Source organism: Larus michahellis, chromosome 1 (genome assembly GCF_964199755.1).
Source record: "Larus michahellis chromosome 1, bLarMic1.1, whole genome shotgun sequence".
Taxonomy (NCBI): Eukaryota; Metazoa; Chordata; class Aves; order Charadriiformes; family Laridae; genus Larus; species Larus michahellis.
In genome coordinates, this window is record NC_133896.1 from 141,136,246 (window position 1) to 141,161,915 (window position 25,670).

Consider the following 25,670-nt stretch of genomic DNA (forward strand, 5'->3'; position numbering starts at 1 on the left):
AAACTCTCACGGAGATATCGGTAATCTGTCACCAAGAGAGTACTACGAAGACAGCAGGCAATTCCAAATCCCAATATTTTTTGCTTGAGACAATTTAACTGTTCAGAAGCATTTATCAAACACTTGCACAGGCACATGTTGGAATAGTTTTTTAAAGTTTACTATTTACTCAATAGACTATGACTTCTGTGAAATATATGAAGTGTAACATATGAATACATTTTAAAAATGTGCAGTAAAGTAGCTACTCAAGGTAGCTACCGCACGCTGCCCTTTGGTAAAATGTCGTCTTTCTAATCAAGGCATTAGGAGTAATTAATCCCTACTGTAAATAAACCACTGCTCAAATAAAAACTAAGTCTTAGATCAGCAAATCCGATCAGATTAGGGCATTTATGCCATAATCTTCACCACAGTACAACCCAACCAAATTATTGTTTTTCCCTACTGTTTCTGACATTCAGAGCTATAATTGCCAAAACAGAACTTTTCCAAGCATTCAGCGCAGAAAAAAAAATCAGTACTAAAAGCCGAAGGAAACACACTGTAAACTGTGTATGTTCAGAACCGTGTACCAGCAAAGTAACTGCTTATCATGCTGCATTTGACTTCCTGACTTCCACTCAAAAACCAGCTCTCTAGCTCCAGTGAAATAACACACACTTCAAAAAAAAAAAAAAAAAAAAAAAGAAAAAAGAAGAAAAAGAAGTCATGTCCTGCATAACATGAGTATCTGGTGAGTCTGCAAGGCAGAAGAACGCATCCAGCCGTGGGCAAGCCTTTGAAAGACATTCTGTGTGATGATAAGTGCAGGTAGACACAGCGTGGACATGGGTGATACTGAGCAAGAGCCCAAGAGCAGAAAGTTACTGCTGTAAGATTTGCTGCCTTCGCAGAAAAGTCGCACCTTCCTGGTAAAGGCTGATAATCCCACAGGGACTGAGCACAGCTTTTTGAGCTGCTCATAGTCAGAATTCAGGTATGAGATAGGCCCGTCTCAGTACTCCCATGCATTTGAAGATCCTAAGAACAACGTAAAACTTGTATCTGACTTCCTGCAAAACACAAACTCCCCTGCTAACCATAGTTGGTAGATGTCTTGTGAAGGCCTTAACTTCTTTCCATCTTTCTGAACAGATACAAGATTCTCATTTAAAGAATTGAAATGACAGAGAATGAGGCACAGCGCTCTCCCTCGCATCCCTCTGGGTGTTACTAGCTGCAGTTTCTTAGGGCTGGACTGTACTTTTCTACCAAGCTGAAGAGGTGCCTGCTATCCAAGTTCTTCCTTGTTCAGATGTCCGCAAGCAGATAAAGCCGTCTTGATCTCTCCTGCAATAACCTAAGTAGGCTGAGCTTCTTATGTCTCTCATAAAAGGGACAACTTCTGGCTCATTTTTGCTGCTCTTCCCAAACCACATCCAATTACCGGCACACTTTGAAGAACAGACAGCACTGCTGACCTTCTGTGGTTATGTATAAAGTTTATATTGCCTCCCTACTCCCATTTGATATTCGTTTCCTTTTTATACCCTTTTTATATTAATTCTGTTAGCTACAATGTACTGCTCTGAAAGGTCAGATTCAATGAATTATTTAATGCAATAGCAAGCTAAGGTACGAAATGCTGCCTCTTAACAGCCTCTGGTAGTTTCACCCTAGGCTGAGATTCAGTTCTGCGAGCCAAGGGGATCAAGACAGGCATGCTCACAATAACGGCTTTAATTTATTTGCTCCGAGCAACAGGCACATCCACCCTGCGCTTCACCTTGGCCAGACTTCTTCTGGAGCAAAGCTTTTACTACCAGAGGCCATATTCAACACACTGCACTGGGAAATAGCACCTGCCTTGCAATGCCAGCACACGACTTTCAAAGCTCCTTTCCCTACATTTCTGAACTTCTGGAATTTGGTCAGCTATTGCCATGTGATAGTGATGCCATCAGCGAGAGGTTACTGCAACGCCATGCTGCACAGTTAACAAGATGGCAGGCACCACAGGATTTCTTTGAGGCTGCTCTACCAAATGCTATGCATCATCAACAGCTTGCAAGGAAGTCTGACAACAAAGACTGGACCGTGAAGGACTGCCATATCCAGCCAAAATGCACAACAGATAGCGGTACTGCCTCTGAGAGGAAGGCACCATGTATGTTAACCTTCATGCCCTATATGTAACCTTCTCCCACGATCTCTTCAGTCACCTCCCTTTTCCCACAGTTGGTCTTTCTTCCTTGATCTGGCAGTCACATTCCCCAAAGGTCCCTCTGCACCCTGCCCATGCAGCCTCTCAGCACAGGGGTTAGAAAGCGTGATATCTTGCAGGTCCTGGGCTCCACCACTCTCTTGGCCAAGGCATGTTTCTGCCTGCTTGGGAGCTGAACGCTGCTCTTTCAGTGCACAGTGCCATGGGCTGGAGCTAGATGAGGATGAGTACATGGCTCTTATCAGAGTGCAGACATGGTATTTGGTCCACAGCCCCAGTGGGTGGACACCTGGGCTTCATAACCCACCAGCAGAAATTTTCTGATGATACAGCCCCGCAAATTCTTCCCTAGTACGCTCCTGGAAGTACAGGAATCTGCCGCACCCCAGTGGACAGCACCATAAAGACAGAAAAAGTTGAGAGGTTTTGCTTCAGGATGTGAGGGCAGCTCAGTATCCTCAGCAGATTTTTGCTCCATCTAGAACAATGTTAGGCACATGGAGGACACAGAGATGATTCGAGACAGCCAGTATGGCTTCACCAAGGGCAAGTCCTGCCTGACCGACCTAGTGGGCCTTCTATGATGGAGCAACTACATCAGTGGACAAGGGAAGAGCTATGGATGTCATCTATCTGGACTTCTGTAAGGCCTTTGACACAGTCCCCCACAACATCCTTCTCTCTAAATTGAGGATATGGATTTGACAGGTGGACTGTTCAGTGTGGATGGTCTCATCCAGAGGGTAGTGGTCAACGGTTCAATGTCCAGATGGATATCGGTGACAAGTGGTGTTCCTCAAGGGTCTGTACTGGGACCAGTACTGTTTAATATCTTCACCAGTGACACAGTGACTCAGTGGGACTGAGTGCACCCTCAGCAAGTTTGTGGACAACACCAAGCTGAGTGGGGTGTGGTTGACATGCTTGAGGACTATCCAGAGGGACCTGTACAAGCTTGAAAAGTGGGCCCACGTGAACCTCATGAGGTTCAACAAGGCCAAGTGCAGGGTCCTGCACCTAGGTTGGGGCAACCCCCAGTATCAATACAGGATGGGAGATGAAGGGATTGAGAGCAGCCCTGCCAAGAAGGACTTGGGGGTACTGGTGGATGAAAAGATGGACATGAGCCAATAATGTGCGCTCACAGCCCAGAAAGCCAACTGTATCCTGGGCTGCATCCAAAGAAGCATGGCCAGGATGTGACAGAGGTGATTCTGCCCCTCTACTCTGCTCTGTGGAGACCCCACCTGGAGTACTGCCTCCAGCTCTGGAGCCCTCAGTACAGGAAATTCATGGACCTGTTGGAGCGGGTCCAGAGGAGGGCCACAAAAAAGATCAGAGGGCTGGAGCACCTCTCCTATGAGGACAGGATGAGAGAGTGGGGATTGTTCAGCCTGGAGAAGAGAAGGCTCCAGGGACACCTTATTGCAGTCTTTCAATATTTAAAGGGGGCTTACAAGAAAGATGGGGACAAACTTTTTAGCAGGGCCTGTTCCAATAGGACAAGGGGTAATGGTTTTAAACTAAGAGAGGGCAGATTTCGACTAGATAGAAGGAAGAAATTTTTTACGCTGAGGGTGGTGAAACACTGTCAGAGGTTGCCCAGAGAGGTGGCAGATGCCCCATCCCTGGAAACATTCCAGGTCAGGTTGGACTGGGCTCTGAGCAACCTGATCTAGTTGAAGATGTCCCTGCTTACTGTCAGGGGGATGGACTAGATGACCCTTAAAGGTCCCTTCCAAACCAAACTATTCTATGATTCTGTTATAAAATACCGACATGCTTAGTTTGGCAGCTTGAAGCATCAGCTTTGCCTTGGATCACACTGACCTCCAGCTCTCCCCTCTTGAACTCCTCAGCATCTCACAGGAGCTGTAGCTCCAGCTGTTGCTGCCTGACTTACAAAAGCCTCATGACACCCACAGCCTCTGCTGTAGGTGAGGCAATCCCCAAAGGGATTAAATTAACTGTATTAGGTATCTTTAGAAAAACGTATACAGCTTATATACATATATCCATAGCTAGCCTGTATATGCTATGAACACTAATATTCTAGCCCCCCCCCAAAAAAAAAAACCTAGTAATACTCATAAAATGATAAGGGTTATAAAAAAATCCCATATGTTCACATAATTCTCTATTTTAACATGCATTTTCGTAGTAAAACAGAAATGACACATGAGTTTCTAATACTGGAGAGGATCACAATGACAGGTCAGAATTGGCCTCTTTTATTTATCACTTTTAGGTAGAGATACAGGAAATATTCAAATAAATATTTTAAAATTCTCTAATACAACTGTCCTTGTAACAGATTGGCTGTACAAACCACATATAACGTCATGATAAGGTTTTAGATTAAATCAGCTGCAGAACCTCAGGTTCTTGTTTCTAAGTAACGCACACATCCCAAATCCATGATAATAAACCTTTATGAATCACATTCCTCTCTCTCTCTCATACATACATATGCAGAAGCCATACTATGCAGAAGACATACTGCATGCATGTCCAATAAACAGCTCTAAGACTTACATTAGCAAAGTGCATCCTCAGTTACGTACCTCAGAGCATAAAAATGGTTGCAAAAGACTGTGTTGAATTTTCTTGCACTCCCATATGTCAATATGTGGTATAGTTCCTTCCTTAAACCCATGGCAGTTTGTATGAATTATTAATGAACTCAACCAGCCTGCTGGACACTGTAACATGACTATAATTGGTGTAGAACACTAAGAAATTGTTTCAATACTTTTTAAGGAGCAAAAAGCGGTATCTTTACTAACACATTTGTCCTAATATTTAATTAAAGGCTTTGAACACAAACAGAATTTCAGATAAAATGCAGAACAAAAGGGTATTTCTAGTCACAAAAGTATAATTTCCATGTAAAACTGAGCCATAAGGAGAATGACACAAGATAAAGAATTAAAAGAAACTGGACTGCTAACTCAATTAATGAACAGTTTTAATTTTTGCTGTCTTCCAAAATTGAGAGTTGTTGCTATTATTCTTGATGAACTCTTAGGCAGATGGTATTTTCCTTTTAAGTCTCAGGCACACTAATGACGCATAGAAAAGAACATTGAGCAGAAAGACAATGTATGGAACAAAGATTTCAGTGCAACGATTAAACATCATGACTCCTACAGTTTTTATGAAATACAGATGACCCCAAGGATTTTAAACTGCTATAGCAACCAATTTTCTTCTCCAGAAGAACTGCCTTTTGCGTATTGCTTTCTGAGTAACAGACCTGCTGAAAAGCTGAAGTGATCATCATAAAATAGGTAAGTTCTATGATATAAGATGACAAGACCTTTGCCTCTCCTGGAGTCTTGTTTGATTCATAAGCTGAACAAATTTGGTTTTAACTAAACCTCCAACCACGCTGACTTACTTTATTTAACAATATAGACAGTGGACTGCAGGGATTTTCCCTTGTGCAGTTAAGTAAAATACATTAAGCTTTAGTCTGCATGAAGACGAGTAAGAGCTAACAGAACAATTAACATTTCAGCACATACTAGGTAAGAAATGTGCCTTTGGGGTAGTGGAGGTTGATGGCAATCTGGGTTTACCTCTGCAGTCTCTGTTTTGGTATTCGCTGTCTCTATTTTGATATTTCTTACTTCTTGCTTTCTCAGAACCAATTTCTCTTGGTTTCTCAGATGAAGACACAGTGAGACTAAGACCAACATCCTTTGGAAGTTACCTGCTGTGACATACACGTGATTCATCTTTCCCCTATTACTGTTGCTGCTTCCAGGAGGTCTGCAAAGACTTGGATGTTTCAAGTCAAGCAAAAAGTCAAATAGAGAATTGTATCTTCGGGAAAAAGCCTAAAAAAAGCTAAAGCAGAAGCTAAAATGCTTCTCTTACACTATTTTTTATGTGTTGACCAGAAAGAGCTAATAAATCCCACAAAAATCTACTGCGCTAAGCTGCCTTTTGAAACATTCAGTAATTTTTAAATGTGAATTTATTTTTAGACATTTTTATTTTCTACTAGTTTTTGCCTCAGATCCTTCGTTTAATAAGAAACTGGTTTTGTTCTTTGACCTTCCACTGTGACCCAGAGTCATCCCAATCAACGGTAATATTTAACTGCAGAATCTCACTTTGGGGACTAATGAGTAAGAATATGTAAAACCATTCTCCTTCCCTTTTAACTAACCTTCTGCTTGGGCATATCAGATAAAATTAGCTGGAAATACTCAATCTCTTGGCAATTTTGGGAGTCCTTGTTGGCTGTACTATTGCTAAATTAAAAATATGGTCTAATCCTGTGTTCTAAGTTTGCTTGTCCATCAATCAACACAGAAGTCCCTACAACATTTCTATTCCAATTACATTATACTATCAACTGCTAAGAGACACTCTGAGTCACAAAATTATTCTTATTGGAGGGAAGCAGAAAAGAGAAAGGACTTGCTAATGACAAACTTAGGCCTTTTGATCTTATTTTTCAATATTTTTGAAAAAGCTTAAAAAAAAATAAATCAGGCGCTGCCAACACAAAGAGTCACAAAAATTTAAAGTCAACTGCACTGAGAGACAGATCCCATTTTTTTACAACACAGTTAAGTCTAGACATATCTGAATCAAAAATAAGTTTGGATTGAGAAGGTTTTATCAGACTAGTATTCAGCCAGGTACTTCTCATCTCTACTGTTTTTACGATTTTCCAGCTCCACAGGCCAACTACAATTTACTGGTGTCAAGCACTGACACTCCCCCCGTGCCTTTGTCTGACTGCAAGGCAACATTGCTGTCGGAGCAGGGATATGCAATGGAAGTGTAGAAACAGCCATGGTAACCGGACCCTAATGTTACGAGGGACAGCCACCTTTATGGGCACATGCAGCTTCAGGAGGCATCACTCTTCATTTTATTTTACTGTAACGTATGTAATGTAATTAGGGAAGTAAATAGGATTACGATAATAAGAACTAACTCAGAGTCAGGAAGCCAGAAAGACACAGCATCAGCACACCAAAGAGCCACAGAAAGGTCTTGCCATCTTCAGGAACTCCTGAGTCAGCTTTCCATTACACAATTCATTAAAATCACACCATTATACCAATGGGCCATGAGCTAACAAGACCTCTCCATGACGCTTTGCTCTGAATAGGGTTTTACCCATTTCCCAGTCACTCTCCTTATCTCCTTCCCACGCCAGGGAGTGCTGATTCCACCTTGACAGGGGAAAAACGTGCTTCCTTAACTGCAAACACAGGATTACACCACCACTCAACATGCCAGCTGCCCATAGTATCTAAGCAGCCCCAAGGAGAAGGGCTTAAGACCTCCATTTATTCATATTTTCCAATTACATGGTTCAAGATTTTTTAAAAGCTATTCATTTTGCCCCCCCCCCCATTCTCACTGTGCTATAAAAAAAGACATACAGAGCCACCACACTAACAGTTATGCTAACTTTATTTTCTCCAATTTGACAAACAGATGAATTTTTGTAAAATGCACAAAACCCCTTCAAATACAGACACTGCCAGGAGCTTCTACAGAACTAACAGCTAAAGACTAACGGCAGTTCAAATTCATGAAACTATACAAGATATTGCAAATTGGTCACAGTCTTTTCACCGTTCTCTCTCAACAGTTTAAATTATCTTTTACATTTCCTATGAGCACTGGTGCTTATGTAAAACTGCCACCCCCCAAAACAGGGTTCCTTAAAAACAGGAGATTAAAATCTTTCTACCTTTCACTGATACAAGGCGCCTGTAGCAAACACAACCCTCCAAGGGTCAACTTACAAAACCATAAAAATATCATGTTTGCCTCCCAGCTCTTGACATCACCTTTGCTGTCTTTCTATCAAAATACAGCATTTGGGTATAATTCATAGTAACTACAAGCCTTTTGCTCGATACTGCCATCTACCTTTCGGTATTTTAAAGAAGTTATTTCTCTGTCATCCTGAAGCTAAGACAAAAACCATTTAATTTCTATGATCCAAATGTCCAGCACTGTCTCGGGACAAAAGGGAATACTGATGTGACCAATGTCCACGTAGTGTGTAACACAAGCCTTCACAAAGCATCACGTATCATGTCGTATATTCTCAAAAATGGCTATGTTTTCCATTACAACAGCTTCATTAGCTGATGGGTATGCGCTGAATCAGTCGGCAACTGACTGGCAGGATGAGGGAGTTGTAAACTTCCCAGTGAGGGCAGCCACACACTTCTGGAAGGGCAGAGTTGATCTGTGAGTTCTGTGCATGCGGTGGTGAAGGCATCTCTGTCATCTTCATACTTCACAGTCATTCCTTGCCGGCAGCCCCAGATGCACAGCACAATCCTCTCCTGCCAGCCCATACTGCTTCTCTGAGACGAGAAACTGCTCTGCACAGACTGGTGGTTCTCAAGAAAGCTCCTGAAGCTGACTCTGTCTTGTCTTCCTCCTTGTCTTCTGCTTTCTGCTGGTTAAACTGCTCCATATCAAAGTGCTTGTCTTGTGTAAGTGTAGCTGTCCTGCAGTGATGTCCTCAAGGCATCTGCACAAGCCACAGAATATTCAAGTACCAACTGCACGACGTGAAGGGCTGGCTTGCCCAACGTAATCTTTTACGATTTGGAAATGTCATCCCAAAAGAGAGAGATAACGGGGTCAGGAAAGAGAAATCACGAGATTTCTGTAGTCTGACACCTCCTCTCTAATCCTCCCTGCCCCAAACACAGGACATGAGATTTGTAGGTACCTCCTGCTACCTATTCCAACAGGAAGTAATCCTTTGATGCACAGGGCGTGCAGCGACAGCACAAAGAAGGATAAACATCTATTGCAGGGCACGCAATACAGAGAAAATCCATCACGTGGAAGGGTTAATTCATAATAAACTCAAAGCTGGGTAGCCATTTGTATGACTTTACATGGAAACAATTACTACGAAACATTCACATCAGTGCATCCGGCTTCAAAGTAAATCCTCCATGCAGACAAGCCAACGCTTTTGTTGAGTTGTATGGGAAGCGGTAAGCCTGCTTGTCAGAACAAGCTAACGAAAGCAACATTTGCTGGTTCACCTCTGAAGGAGGCATTTTGTACAGTCGCTTTGTACAGTGTTTTGGGCACAGCTGTTCCACATCTCTGTCCATACCTTGCATTCAGTTACCATAAAGCAATTTGTTACTGAACAACTGACCTGAAATTTATCATGGCTGACTCCTCTTTCTAGAAGATAACAGAATAAGATGATGTCACAACACTTCAACCGGATGACACATCAAACCTGCGAATTTCAAAAAGACCCTAGACATGCAAACTCCAGGGGACATCCACCATGGTGAACATGAAAAGAAACTTACAAATTAAGTTCTCAGCATTCCAAAACATTTGAATTATTGAACCCAAACCTGTCTAAACCATGTCAGCCAACTTTCTGCTAAGAATAGAGCAAGGATATGAGACTGCATGCTTTCATAGATACAATGGATTTAAAAGATAACAATTTCCACAGTTGGTATTGATTTTAACAAGTAATATCTCTATACAGCTTTCAGCTCAGCTTAACTCTAAGAGGCCTTCGAGATGGCAGGCAAGCATTTCTGAAACCATATTACAGACTAATAATTAATATCTAGAGAGATCTGAATTAGATCTTAATATATTAGGTTAAGTACCAGAAGGACATCACCACGGCAGCCAAGAAGGAAGGTAGACAATATTAAATCTGTGCTTTCACAGTTAGATTGCAGCAGATGATTTAAACTACTTAAGTTATCTCTGTATTATGTTGCAGAAGCACCTCAAAAGGTAGAAGATCTACCTATATATGTAGCAACACCTCTCAAGTCAGACAGGAACTGACCTCTCATACCCTCAGCTTGGTCCAGCTGATTAGAGGTAGCTAATTAAATGCCCTGGCAGAAAGCTTAACTCCATTGGTGTCACTTGTAAAACTCCTACAGATAATTTGGTCCAACATTTTGTCCCTTTGCTCAGCATTATGTATCTAAAACCCAAAACACTAGCAATTCATAGATCAAGGCCTGACACAAAGTACGTATAGCCTCTGGATTTATATACCAAACTGGGAGTATAATGGAGTACCTTCAGATTAAAAGGTCTGCATGACTTGTTTTTCAGGAAAAGCAGGTTTCAAGATTCTTTGTTGCTAAGCAGTATCATAGCTAATAGCTCAATATGCTTGATTTTTTCCTCTATGATGTTGATGAAGAAAGAATGTCTTTAATATTAAGTTTACCAAAATTGCTTGATCCAATACATGAAACAATTTAAGCCTAGAGACAGAAATTACATTTGAAAAGTGGTATTTTCAGCTGCTGTGAGAAGACAATGATGACAGGCACTGCCACTGAGCTCCCTTTTTGCACTTGCATTCGGCTATGATGATGCAGAGAAGGCAAACTGGTCCCCTGACACACACAGACTGAAATGGCAGTGACAGAATCCTCATCCACTCCATGATGATGGTTAGAAGGGTCAGTATTGATTAAATTCATGTTAGCACTTAAAATGCAACACGCAGCCTGAAATCCTAGAGGGTTCCATCTCTCCACTCTTATGGTAATACAAAATTAAAACAGAAATTCCACTGCAGGATTGAAAGAATCCTCCAGATCCTCTTGATGAAAACTTGCCATGACATTAACTTGCCAAAGCAAGAGTAATTTCAGAAAGGTTTTTGAGTCATTTCTCTTAAATAGAAAACAGAGCCAACAAGAAAGAAAAGCCCTTAATGAATTTCACCTTTTTCAGTTCTTGCTTTGCAATTAAAGTCTTTTAGTGGAATTCCACAGGATGTCAAATACTAATTTACTGCTGTTACAGTTTCAAGGAATGGACTAATTGAGCCTAATTTAGCAACCTAGAAGGCAGGTTTCTATTCTAAGGTAGTTTTCCATGCTCCTTCTTTGGTCAATGAATAAATTAAGCCTTCTGCAACAGGGTACTTAATTCCAAAACAAGTATCTCGGATGCATCACCCTCTTCAGGTGCGTCCCTCCTCTCAGGCTACCTAGACAACTATTTTAATTGAAGTATGAACAAAATACTACTACTGTGCCTGACTCAAAGTTTGCTTTATGGGTAAGCAGTACATCTGTATGTTGCTTAAAAGTTCAGTAAAATATCTTGCTAAATAAAAAGACACTTTACATATGTTGGGATCCTTGTAGACTAATGCATACTCAGTACAATTTAAGATAATCAAGCCATTCATTCATGTTATAGAAATTACCTATAAACATATGATAAGTCAAATTATTTGTTAGATGTATTTCTTTAAGTGTTTTAAAAGAAGGTTTGGTTTGTTAAAATGATTCTTAAAATGATACAAATTTAACATTAACCAATGATAATGAAATACACGCACCTCTGAACAACCAATTAATTGATATAGTGCATTAATACACCTTCTAATATGTTAGTTTTGCATTGTTGCTCACCTTCAAATATGGAAAAAAAACCTACATTGTGCAATGACTTTAATGTTATCTCAAAGTACTTATTGTTAAGTATGTGTGGAAAGCTTTAAGTCACGGAATCTGTATCAGCAGTAAAAGAAAACCAAGATAAGCAGCTCCTGCTACAATTTCGAAGCAACTGCGCTTCAAATACATCGTCTTTCTTTAGTATTCTATTCACTTGCTCCTTGCCTGGACTGTAACCATACATTTAGGGCTTGTTTCTTCCTCTTTTTCCTACTTCAATAACGTTCTGTCTTGAATGGAACACATCTAGACTGCAGCCGTAAGTGACGCTCACAAAGGTGACCTCTCTTTGTAAGGGGAACCATAAACATGACTTCTGGGTTTGTGCTTGAAAATAGCTCAGAAGAACATAATATGGTGGAAAAGCCATTGAACGTTACCCAGAAATAATGAGTCCTTATGTGTTTTGTCTGCAAACAGACGTATTTCTGCAACCTTGGCTTTCAAAGGACAACTTGAACACTAATTAAATATTGCCAGTAAAGCAGATCCAAAAGAATTAGATGGATGAGAATAACCTACAGGGGGTATTTATAATGAATATCCTCAATAATCTCCAGACCTGAGACCTCCTAGGATACAACAGCATCCTTCAATTCTTAAAAAATAAACCAAAATCGTTCACCAGGTTCCTGCTCAGTACCCCCTGGAGTCAGCAGAGGTGGCTTTAATACAGTTTTCTACTTAAGGAAGCTTATTTTCATAATGAATGTTTAGAAAGCACACACATAATTAAAATGTTAAAATGCAATAGAGACAATGTGAAAATTTTTGTATTATGTGCTCCCTTTATCTTCTTGCATTTTCCTATAGTAAAACCATTACACAAGAGGGACTTTCTTAAAAGATCAGTCTAACAATTTCTAATCCTGTAGGAGTAAAAAGTACACAATGAATTTGGAGCTGATAGGAAAAGGGCTGAAGAAAAACAAATGATCTGGAAAAAAAATGCTCTAGCTTATTTTGTGGAAAATTGACACATGCTTTTTCCTAATTAAAAAAGATGTAATTGACATTTTTCAGATACTTTTCTTGGTGGACATTCTGAAACCTTTTTTATTTTTTTGATTTAAGATAGACCATAGCAGAAATTATCTTTTCCGTTTTATTTTCCTTCAAAAGTATAACCCTTTTTGTAAGTAAATGTCCTGACAATGTTTTCTTGGAATACAATTAAATATTGCATTACACTAAAAACTCTGTTTACCATTCAAGGTTCACTTAACATCTAGCATTTGTGTATACTTTTCCTTGGAAGTTTTGAGTCTTGCTAAGCTTGTTAAAGCATGATGCTCATCTGGTTATGAAATATGCCTATTTTTTTCTCATGCAGTTTAGGATTTTTCTGTTTGGCATACTATGATCTTTATGTCTCTATTTTTCAAGGAGATTAATTTTTTCTACACTCTGCAATTATAAAGACAAATTATTTCTTGACTTTTCAAAAAACTTTGAGGGAAAGCTGCATAAAAATAGCCACAGAATTTCACATCATGAATATAAAATACACCTTGTTATACCTAATCAGCAAGAGACCATGCAATCACAGAAAAAAAATACGGTGTTGGAATATCAGTTTTTCATTGATGTGCTGCAGTGACCACAAGATGGTACAGTGTAAGATCCTGAGGGAAAGGAGGAAGAGGAGTCCAATCTCAAGTGGAGACTTCAACTTGTCCAGGACACTGGTGGGCAGGGTCCTGTGGGATGCAGCTCTGAAAGGCCAGCGCCTATTAGAGCTGGGTGATCTTCATGGAGAGCCTCCTCCAAGTTGCAGAATGGTCTACTCCAATCTGCAAGGAAGCGGGCAGGGACAGCAGGATACCGGTGTGTCTCCACAGGGAACACCTGACCAAGATCCGGTGCAAAATGGAAGTCATTCAGAGATAGAAATGGAGAGAGGATACCCAGGAGAAACAGAGAGGCTCTACCTGGCCAGGCAGGAACTGAGTTTGCAAAGCTCAGCTGGCACCAAAACTGGTACAGCATGTGAAGCGTAACAAGAAGGGCCTCTACAGCTACATCAGCAGCGAAAGCTAAGGGAAACATGAGCTTGCTGCTAAACGGGGTGGGCAACCAGACAAAAGACACTGAAAAGGCTGAGGTACTCAATGCTTTCTTGGCTTTCGTCTTCAGTGGCAAGGTCTGTCACCCTGGTGCCTGAGCTTAGTGGCAGAACTTAGGGAACGGAGGTAGACAAAGACTGAATTAGGGATTGTTTAGGCAAGAGGGACACTCACAAGTCCATGGGCCTAGATGGGATGCATCTAAGGCTTCTGAGGGAGTTGGCTCATATCTTGTAAAAGCTGCTCTCTATCTTTGAAAAGCCAATGGTTAATAACTGAAACATAGAACATCTGTGCAGTGTGGTTGTGAAATCTCCATCTTTGGAGACATTAAAAACTTGACTTGACAAGTGCTGAGCAGCCACATCTAACTTTGACACTAGCTCACTTTGAGCAAGAGGGTAGGCTGGATGACCTCCAGAAACGCTATCTCAGTTCTTCTGTGATTTTTGTGATTATGCCCATTACCTAACCTACACATCTAAAACATACTAATTGCTGACCACAGATACACTGCTACCAGCTGGAAAACAAAATTTCAAATTGTTTCCATGCACATATAAAACTGAAAGCAAGCATTTTCAAAGTTGCAGACTTCTCTAACCCATATGAAAACCTTCTATTATACAGAAGGGATTCATTATTTCCTTGTTGTAAAGAACTGCTTCTGCTGTGGTGTCAGGACTGTTCAGTGGCAGCATCTAATCCTTCCAGGTGTCCCCACTGGCATGAAAAGAAAGCTCTTCATTTCAAAAGCTGTAATATACAACCCCAATACATTTCACTCTGAGGCTCATCAAAGAATGAGTCTCTGTCAAAATCTCAATTGCAGATAGATTTTCAGAGTAGAGGTAGAATTACCGTGTAGGAAAAGCGTCACCAAAAGCTTCCCCTGGAATGCAACAACACTTAATTTAAGACACTACCTATGGAGTCAACATAATTGGGAAGGGTGACATTCTTATTCAGTTTCTCATTTGAAGGCAGACAGAGAATCAGCCACACAATAAACTAAGTTTGTCTCAGGCCTAATCAATCTATTTTCCTTGTTGTTATTACTTCATACTGCTGGCAGCAGAGAAATGAGATAGAGATCCTAATTCTGATTACTTGCATATCAAAGAATCAGGGAAAGAACGAGGACTGCTTTGTCGCCTTATGAAGAGACAAAGACATCAAAAATGAGTTTAAAACCCATTTGTGCGGCTTATGCTGATGGTCAATCCAGAGTATAGGACAGAAATTTATTAGGAACAGGACAATTCCTGCAGTTCACGGTGTCTCTGTCACAAAACCCGAGAGTGTCAAAGTCTCTTCCTAATGTGCTGTGGTTCTGTTAGTTAACTTGCAGGTTAACACTTTTTTAAATCTGAAAATGTATTGTATTTTGTCTAAACACACCTAACACAGATAAAGGCATCAGTGTTGCTAGCACCTTTATGCCATTTCCGTATCTCCTTTAGAAGTTTGCTTCACAGCTGAATCCCCAGCAAATGAGCAATTGTTTGCTCAAATTGTGATCTGCAAGAGGAGTACAACTACCATGGCACCTGCTGCCCAAATTTCTGGAAGCAAATGTGACATTTCAAAATAACATGGGTAACACTGACAACACTGGCAGCTACCAGTTCTGAGAAGAGGTACTTGCACAGTTAAAACCTGAGTATCTCCCAGGAACTGACTAGACCCACCAATTCAGAATTTACACCAATGAGAAGGAAAATACAGAAAAAAACCCTGGTGCCCAGTGACCAGGTTACTGGAATTTAAAACAATCAGGTTTATATTTAATTTTTTAATTACAAGTCATTTTTCTATGCAATGCACTAACATTTCTTGTTACACAAAATGCAAAAGTTATTATGTGAACAACACCACATTTTTTTCTACATCCTGAGCATTTGTCAGTCCCTGTCCTTTCTTTCTTTCTACAGCTCATTACAAATACTGACATTTCCCCTTTCCTGCACTCTCCACGGTCACTTTTTTGTCTTGTTTTCTGACTCCTATCTACACAGCTCTGACTGCTCTTTTCACACAAACTACCTGCCTGCAATCCACCCAAACGTTCTTTGAGCTTCCCAAAGTATTCCCACTTGGTCTCAAAAATCACCCCACCGCTTTTTCTTTCCTCTTCACATAAGACGGACCTGACTCAATTTTCTTCATGTAAAAAAAATGCAATAGAGCAACAGTTATCGGGAGCTGCCTTGCTCCAGGAATTATCCTTTCAACAACCCATACCAAAAATAAGTAACAGGAGAACACTATTCCTCTTTTGATACCTGAGTATTTTGGAGCTGTTTCAATATCTTATATTTTTTCAGCTACTCATAGGACATTTAAGAAGACACTTCATTTCAATACAAAAATACTTCACTGTTCTTCATTATGACTAAAGTAACATTATTTTCTCTTTTCTTAGTCACAAGAAGGCAAGACTTGCTGTATTATCAAATGACTGTGCAGGCAATAAGCCACTGGGTTCATAGTTTAAATGACAGGACATCAACTACCTGACAAGGTCGATGACTCTCTCCCTTGGAGCAGTGCTGACTGGCTCATCATTAATCATTATGATCTGATCCCCTGGTATAAGCTTTCCTTCAGAGGGGCCGCCTGGAGACAGATGGGAAAAAAAAGCACAGGTTAGCAGACCACCGTAAATGCACAGACACACTCTGTTGTTCACATACTATAAGTGTCTTTTTCTTCAACTAACGGCATGTTTAACGCTATTTCTGACATTACCAGTACTTCCTCACCAGGAAAATTTCGAAAGCCAGTGGCTTAGCAGCATCTACTGAAGTTCTTCAAGTTAATTTCCAAGCCCACATTCAGCCACCTGAAAATAAGGCCTTAATTTTCTGGACGGCCAAAAGGACCCATAAGAGGTGGCCTAATTCAGCCTTTAAGGTGTGATCAACCATACCTTACTCATCCCTGATCAATGTTTTTCTGATATTCTTGTAAGACCACCCTGAGGATGACTCCTTTTCCTGTAAATAAATGATCCTATTTAACTACTGTTAAGATCAGGAAGTCTTTTTCCCTGGTATCTACACCAGATGTTGCTTTTTGCAATGCATTGTTTCCTGTCCCAGGGAAAGTAACACAGGAGAACATCTTATTCCTCTTTCCTATGAAACATCACTTACACATTTGAAAGTCATTTCACAGATCTCTCCTCTGACTTTTCTGCTCTGGGCAAAATGAACCATTTCCTTCAATCTGAAACAGTACTTTTCTATACTTCCAGCCTCTGAGTCTCTTTTCTTCTGGATTCCTACCACTTGGTGAACACAAGTTTTACATACATCCAAAAGCACTGCCACTTTCAGTTCAACACAGATATCTAGCATTGGTCTGAGTAGACTATCAGTGTCTACTCAGTGCTTTGGATTCTGACACTGCTGACATTCATATTGAGTTTATGCTTTATAAAATGCACATAATACTTTGCTTCTCAGCGTGATTACATGCCCAGAAGAGGGTGTGACATTGCAACTGCTAGTGAAAAGATATATCCTCTCTGGTCTTCTGTATTCAAACTCTGCAATGACGATACATAAAAACCGCAATAATATTACCAGTTTGAAGATAAAGTCTTAAAAGAAAATGTTACATTATCAAAACCAATTCATTTAATAATTGAGCTAATGCCGTTCCTTTCGTCTGTTTTGGTTGAAAACTTCACTTCCAGCATAAATGGATATAAATCCATGTATGAGAACGTTGTCCTGAGCTCATCTTTCCTCCTATTCACTTGGAGCAGAATATAGTAAACATCTTTTCCAAACATTTTCAACATAAAACTACATTAATAACGCTAACTTGGGAGAAGAGAACTGTCTGGATCTAGTTCAAATACTAGTTACGCTGCTCGCTTCATCTGAAAGAAATACAAATATAATCAATGCACACACGTGGGTAAATGAGATCAGAACTTCATAAAGTCGATTTTGCCTCTCCTCTGCTCTCTGCGGGGGTTCTGGAGAACATATTGAACAAGAGCAAAGTCAAATCTCTGCCCTTGGCTCCAAGGCAATTTTACGTAACAAGTGAACTTTTAAGCATAGGGAATAGGAGCCCGCTATTCAGGAGACTGATTAGTCTCAGGTCTGGTCCCCCACAAGTTCAAAAATACCACAAAACTCATTAATTTTCACTTCTGGTAAGACGTTTAGGCATCTATTTTGACCTGGCTTTTTGCACATAGTTAAACAGAAGTATCCATTAAAAAAAAAAAAAAAAAAGGCCAGAAATAACATCCTCTTTTTCAAAACCAAATATTATAGCTAGAACCAAGTATTATAGTTAGAAACCTAGTTCTCCTTGGGAAGCTGATGATAAAAAGAATGAAAAATATGCAAGTTTTAATTTCGCAACTTTTGAAAACACTGATTCAATGGCAATGAAGGTGACATCAAACCAATATAAACATAACAGGGAGGAGACCTTCTTTCCTTGAATGAAGTGGGTCAACTTTTTTCAGGCAAACAATAGTAATGGCTCAGAGCAATAACCTAAAACTGGCTTTTTGCTAACGCATTTACATAACGTTCAAAAGTGAGTGCAAGGAGGGAAACTACTGGCTTAAAATCCTACCTACTCCTTGCAATTACTTTGTCTGCCTGAATATTTTAACAGTACTCAAATTTGTAACTCTAGTTCATCTCAGAGATTAAGTCCAAGTTTGCTTCTGGGGTCAGGTGGGGAAAACATACCTGGTGTTACTGAGCGTACAACAACTGGCTTTTCACTACCAGCCACAAACCCAAATCCTAGCACAGGATCCCTCCTCATTTCCACTTTCCGAGGGGCTGGAGGGGTTATTTGGCAGCTGTCTATTCGAGGGTCTTCAAATGTGGCTGATTGTGTCATGTGACTGTGAAAAAAAATAAAAGATGGAAAAAGGAAAAAAATCATTAAAACATGATTTTGTGGTACCTACTTGAGCCAAACAATTTCTGCAACGATATGAGATGAATACCTGAAGCGTTCTCACTATAGGAACTAAAACATCAACTTAATAATTTTCTATTAGATTTTCTTATACATAAAGTAATAATGCTGCTCGCAGGTTTCAAATACTAATCAATAGTATCAACCTACAAAGAGGTCTCTCTTTGACAGCATACATTTAATCATACCCCATATATGACAGAAAAATAACCCAACATTGCCATCCTTGCTCGTCTTTGTCATCCGTGCTTGAATTTTTCATCCTTCATTTTTTGGAAGGGAAAAATAATAGAGTGACCTACTCATAATGTAAAACATAACAATTAAGAGTCTGCCAACCTTTTGCAAGAAGAGAGGACACACATTTAAATTTGGTTTTCCAAAATATTAAGCAAGTTTCCGAGCTGTGTCCCCTCAGACCACCTAAGGCACAGGTAACAGCTCTATATTTACTACTCGGGTAAATTCTCCCAAGTCCCTCCAAACTGTTGCAGGGCAAAAAAAAAAGAAAAAAAAAAGAAATTAAGAAAATATATTTATCAGCAATTACTAAAATACTTTACGTTCAGCTACAGTGTTATGATGAAGCTTACTTATTGTACCTAGAAGAAAAAATTCTCACAGCTGGAGGGAAAGATCTTGATTTTTCAAGCAGAAAATCAAAAGGATGAAAGCTATCCAACACCACATATCCATGAAAGAGGTCATGGTTTAAAAGCATAGAGACTTCTAAATTAACATTAATAAGCACTGAAATGTGACTGATGCTGTACGCAAACTGAACTGGAACATCCTTTGTGTTTCCCACCTAATGCCTGGAGCTCTCCGCTGAGTCACAGCTACTAATTCCCAGTGCCGATTAGACAAACAGACCACTCCAGTGTCATACCCTTCCAAATGCCATTAACTGAACTCATGTGCTTCAGGAAACCTAGTCACCATTGCAGACAAGCAACACCAGGTCAGCGTAGCATAAAGACAGACTACAGCTCATAGCATCAGGTTACTGCAGTCTTGACAGAGCTCAGATAGTATTTGTTTAAAGCTGCCTGGCCAAGAGTTAACTCTTTTTTTTATCTTCAAGAGACTGTAAACCTGCAGGTGCCGAACTAATTCCAGCTGTCGGTGGATAAATGCAGTAGACAAATGGAGCCAAGTCCCAGCCCCGTCTGCAGGGAGGGCACAGGCTCCTGCGCAGAGAAAAGTAACGGCCCGGTGCCCAAACTAAGAACGCCGCAAAGGACATCAGAGAGGCAGATATCCCTACAGCAGTTGGTAGTATCATCAGTTTGAAAGGCGGTCTCCTCATAAATAATTAACAATACAAAAACCAAGTCATTTTCCCATATCCTTGATAATCTTACATATCCCATGTTATAACACGAGAGTTAGGGGACATCCCACGCGACCAGAATTGTTGCTTTCACCGCCGGTCCCTTTTCCACCTTCAAATACAGTTCCTGGAAGAACTCCAGACAGGTGGTGCGTAAGGAGAAAGGCATCATTTGGAGATCTCTTTTCAGCATCAATGACATGCAAAAACTTCTCTGATCCTTCCCCAACACATACACCTTGGGCATGACATCAATTTCTATTCTCTCCATGGTCGGCTTCTATTACTGATACACAGAAAAGCAGCAAAATCTCAGTAAACTCTCAGCGGGAGTTTATTCCTGTGACTGGGTTTTTCTAGGGCTTTTCTTCAAAGAAACTCTCTATTCCTATCACTAGATTCAGTCTGCCTAAGAGCAATGTGCAGCCTTTTAATGCATCACAGGTAGCAGAAGCTACTTCCTTGTACAAATAGGAGAGAGAAAGAGAATATCTCTGTGCTCTCCTAGTATCAACATCAGGTGAAGTCAGCAAAGAAAATATATTTTCTTTTACTAGGTATGGCACCACATCTAACACTTCATACTACTCCTGTTCCTCCAGTTTTTTTAAATTAATTTTAGATATTTTTCTAGTATGTTTAGTCAAAAGAACTGTTAGAAAATCCAGGGAGTTTTATGCAGGCTCTTTATGAAATCTATTTTCAAGACCTCCCAGCCCCGCTTCTCCCCATCAACGCCTATTATAATTTGAGCTTCTAGGTATCCAAACATTTTGTCTTTTAAATAGGATACTTTCTGAGTTGTCACCAGTATTCCATAAACTATCTATTTCAACTGGTGAACTTTGCTTTGGTAGAGAATACAAAACTCTGCATTTGTCACTTCGCTTAGGTGACAGCCTTACCAAACTTCCCACAAAGTTAAAACGTTCTATTTAATCATTTCTTCCTAATAGCTGTTTCCATTTTTGTAATTGGGGCACTACGAGCTGACGCGATCTCCAAGGAGGAAATGCCGTATTTACAAGCAACTTGAAAATACCGCTCGAGCCTTTGAGAACTACTTTCCTGCCATTGTACATCCTCTCTCTTCAAGTACTTGTGTAGTCTGCCTTGAAAACTAAATCATGAAGAAAAAAACCACCACAAAACAACCCCCGAAAAACCCCACTAACAGCTACACTTCAGATGATAACAGATTCCAAGAGCAGACATAGAGATTTGCTCAAATGAGCAGCTCTGCTCGTGGATGCCTCGCTCCAGCCATTGCAGGGGCTTGTGCTGGGAATCTGCGGCAGCACAGCATCACTTATTCAAAGTCTAAGCCAGAGGATCAGCGAGGAACAGTCCATCATGATTCTGAGTGGCGCAGCAGGTTTTATTGATTTTTAAGGCTATCCACCTTCAACTACATCAACTAAAAAGACTCAGCATCTCACGCTTCCACAGCTTGCTGCATCAGATATTCTTGTATCATTCAGTACGTTGGAAGCGTATTTCAAGAGAGCAGCAAGATATATGAATATGATCCCAGAAGAGATTAGATGAATACTCAAAGCTTCGTGTGATGTACGTTGACAAAGCGGCTTCCTCCTGTGGCTAGTCCATTATTGAGATGCCAGTTGTAGTACCATAGTTCAAGACTAATTTGAATTTTTGCATTAATTGGAGATCTTTGATCTCCATCTCATGGAAAATATTGACTCCTGAAGAATAACTATGCTAAGAGTTCTAAACCAGAATCTAATAAACTTGGACTCAAAACAGCCACCTTGGGGAATCTTACACAGAGCATCACTTAAAACAGTGAAACATAAGAATAACTCCAACACTGCCAACTTCCAATTTGCTTCAAACATAGTAAAAAATGTGTTTAGATGGTACTGTGCCTAGATTATACCTAAATATTTATTTTTCAGAAGGAAAAATGGAAGAAAAGGAAAAAGGCTAGGATTTTAAGTATGAGCTGTTCTTTCCAGACTCACAAACACAAGCTGCCCTTGGATCACCTTTTCAAAAAGAGATACTTATTTCCTACTATTTTCAATGACTGAGATGAGTCTCTGCTTTACAAAAGGCTGTCTTCTCTGATGTACTCTTATCGTGAACAGCGTGAGAAAGATGCCATTATTAAGGAGAGTAATTGTTAGAGAATTTCTTCAGTGGAGATTTTTATATACCAGCCTCTTCCAAGAGGTAAACCACCAGCTATGGAGAATCATGGAAGTGTAATTCCAAGTACTCGTGCTCAAAAGCTCTCTGTGGTAAGAGGGCAACAGGGCAAACGAAAGAGAAGGCATCTGAGTGTGCATGCACCGACACACGGAGCAGAACGGAGGCATGGCAGGGTGGCATAAGATTGCTGTGCGCACTCATCCCCAAAGGGGCCTGCAGCGAGTGAAGGAGGAAGAAAACTAGGAAAGAAGAGTGACTCGGGGAACAGTAACCAGCTGCGACAAGGCAGCCAGCACCTGCAAACACAATTCAGCTGCCCAGGACGTTATGGGGAGCCAGATGTAACAAGTGCATGCCTGAATTCATGCTCGGGAAACTCGGAGGTATGGCTTGAAGCTGGCACTTTGAATCTTCAGATCATTAGCTTCATAATGATTAACTTGGTAATAATACTTCCTATGGAAACCTTCTTAGTATTTTCCTCATTCAAACTACATGCTGAATAACCCAAGGAATATCTAAACAAAGACTGTAATTAAAAGGAGAGCTTGATTTAATAATGCATATTAGTAATTAAAAGCAAAGTATCCGAGCACAATGCTTTTTCAGCCTTTGGATTTTGACGTGTCATTCCCTGACAGTTAGGGATTAGTGGGCTAATTCTGAGAGGTTTGTCTATGGCAGCTAAGAAAAGCCTGTCCTCAGCAGGCTCAAATTCGGTATGCAGGAGTTTGCATTTCCACAGGAAAACGCTTACGAGTCCAACTCTCCTAAGAAACTGAAAACTACGGCATGAATCCAGCGACCCTGGTTATGATAAGCATTATTTTGGAAATATGTAACAAAGGCACCCGAACAAATTTAGCTCCATTCTGTTATGACAGCCAAAAAAAGAGCAGAAAAGGTGACACCTCAAGGTGAGTTTAATGCAGCTGCACGCCCACAAACACTATAAAAAACGTAACCATAATCAAATGGCTGTTGCATCATATCATGACAGTGTGGAGACAGGCCGCATTTTTGGTGTTTCATTTTGTGTTTCCCTATTACAGCTTGTTTCATTTACTTCAAAGGTTAACACCAATTCTCAGTTTTGAGGGTTTTAATCCTTAGCTTTTAAATAGTCACAATGTCTCTGGTATACAGATTGATTTAACTACAAAATAGACTGTTTTGACTTGAGACACAGCAGGTGTAATCCTGGTCAATGACAGAGAAGAGCCTGTGGAAATGTCAAACCACTCATGGGCTGATGAGTGAAAGTGGGCGAGGAGGATGGAGATAAGGACTTTTTATGAAAGGTTTAATTCAGAAATAACAAAACCACTTCAAATTGTTGAGCACTGTTAAAATCCTGTCTCATTAACTCTGAGAAGGTGGAGGATCTGCTTTGTTGATTGCAGCTGTGGTTTTCAAAAAGACCCATGCAAGTTGAGGACACCAAACAAACCTTCATTTACAATTGTCCATCTGAACCTCTGAAACCAGGAGATTCTGCCCATCCTGCCCTGAAACTACACCTTGGTTGATACTCTATTGAGTCTCGGGTTGTGCGCTCAAAATTTCCTTTGCAACTGGAAGTGGTAGAAGCTACTGCAGCAGCAAAAGAAAGTAGATTTGATTCTTACTTTATCACCTATCTTCAGGAATTAGCTCTAAGTAAAATGGCTTGAGACTCAAGAAGCCATATGGAAATCGGTAACAACATGAGGGTATTTTATACTTTTCCTCTTGATAATCTGGAAAGACTACCAAAAAAACGATGACAGTTAAAAGGAAACTGTCATAGGTGAGAACAAACATGCAAACTCTCCAAAAGACGAAAAACTGACCTTCATTTATTTATCTTAACTAGTAGCTAAATATGAAAAATAATCTTCCTTCCTTCCTTCTCTCCTCAAGTTCCTGGCACCTCTCAGTATACCTCAAGTTAATTTATTTTCTCCAAGAAATCCCACAAGAATTATTAAGAACTAGGACACAAGTGTCAAAATCATGCATCAACCATCTCTGTTTTCTACTTGGAAATGACATTTCACAAAAAAAAGTGCCCAAATAGTCATTACATTGCGAAGTAAAATTGCTGCTTTTACAGAGAATCTGGTTGCTTGACAAACTCTTTTTTGCTCCATTTTGCAGCAAACCAGAGAATTGCTCACAGCTCCAGAGTTCTTTTTAGACATATTCAACACAGAAAAGTTTTATTTTCAGCTGTTCAAAAAGGAGGCAACTTTTAACACTTCCATAAAATATTCTCTACATTTTCACTATTTTCATGCAGGTGTGTATGTTGAGAATTCAGTATCACAGGCACAAAATATAGCTGGGAAGATTTATCAGATTTTTTTTTTTTCTTTCTTTCTAGGACTATTTTTCTGCCCCGGTGTCAATTCTATTTTTTTCATAAGCTTCTTCAGCAGTTAAATCCGCTAAAGTCAGGTCATTTTATAGCACCCTAGAAAATGTTTGGCATATGCCATCTGGATGAACATATGGTAAAAATGTAATTAGAAAGAAAAAGGTTTGCTGGTTTCAGAAGAAGTTGGTGACAGCTTTTTGATAAAATTGGATGCAGGGAAATCTGACACGTAAAAAATTTGAAAATCCACTCTTCCTCCACTGCCGGGCATGATGTGCAATCTAAAGCAAGAAAAAATGAAGCAAAATCGCAGTGAATAAAACTGACATGAATACAAATTTAGAGGAATAAAAAGATTTATGCTCAGCTTCAGGCAGGCACGGGGAGAAATACGCCGGAAGTGTACTATACAATGACAATTAGTACCCTCATATTGAGAACATTACATGCGTAATATGTGAACGCTTCTGCAATCTGCATATATTGTGTACAAATGCTATATATTGTGAAGAAAACTGTCCTGGTTTGAGGTAAAACAGAACCAATTTCTTCTTTCTAGACTTGAATCCTACAAAGATCCCGTGGAAATAAGGCTCAAGTACCAGCTGCAGACTCGCAGTGGTTTGGTTTGAATTTTGTATCTATATATTGCCAGAGAGGTTTCCTTTTATTTTCCTTCTCTCAGGATGGCCACAAGCATTTTTGGAGCTCTGTGTATGATGAACATTGAGTTTCCTGCCTGCTGTATTGAGATGGGGCTTTTCAGGCACCAGCCAAATAGCAGCAATTGCATAGAAGTACGTCGTTGAAAATTGGCCATGGCAAAGAAAGGGCCACAGAGGAAGGGAAGGAAAGACATGAAGGGACCCCGCAGAGAGGAGCTATGAATATCACAAGATAAGTTACAGGACAATAAAAGGGAAAAAAAATAATTTGGTTTTCAAGGCTTGACTACGTTCGAAATAAAATCTCAAAGGAGAATCTCTCCCAAAGGAAGAAAATACGAGCTCCCAGCAACACCGGCCACCTGAATACTGGAATTGCCTCCTGCGTAAGCAGAGCGTGATGCCAGCCTCTGCCTTCC

The 25,670-nt window shown here is 40.2% G+C and overlaps 1 protein-coding gene across 4 annotated transcripts in view; it reads right to left on the bottom strand.

Moving 5' to 3' along the window:
- FRMPD4 (FERM and PDZ domain containing 4) overlaps positions 1-25,670 on the bottom strand; it is a 304,950-nt gene that overhangs the window by 50,594 nt on the left and 228,686 nt on the right. For all 4 annotated transcript variants that reach the window (XM_074606470.1, XM_074606445.1, XM_074606459.1 and 1 more), the window contains exons 3-4: positions 18,482-18,642; positions 16,271-16,373 (exon numbers count right to left, since the gene is read on the bottom strand). In XM_074606470.1, the coding sequence (XP_074462571.1) occupies positions 16,271-16,373; positions 18,482-18,642 (264 nt within the window). The remainder of the gene's footprint in view (positions 1-16,270; positions 16,374-18,481; positions 18,643-25,670) is intronic.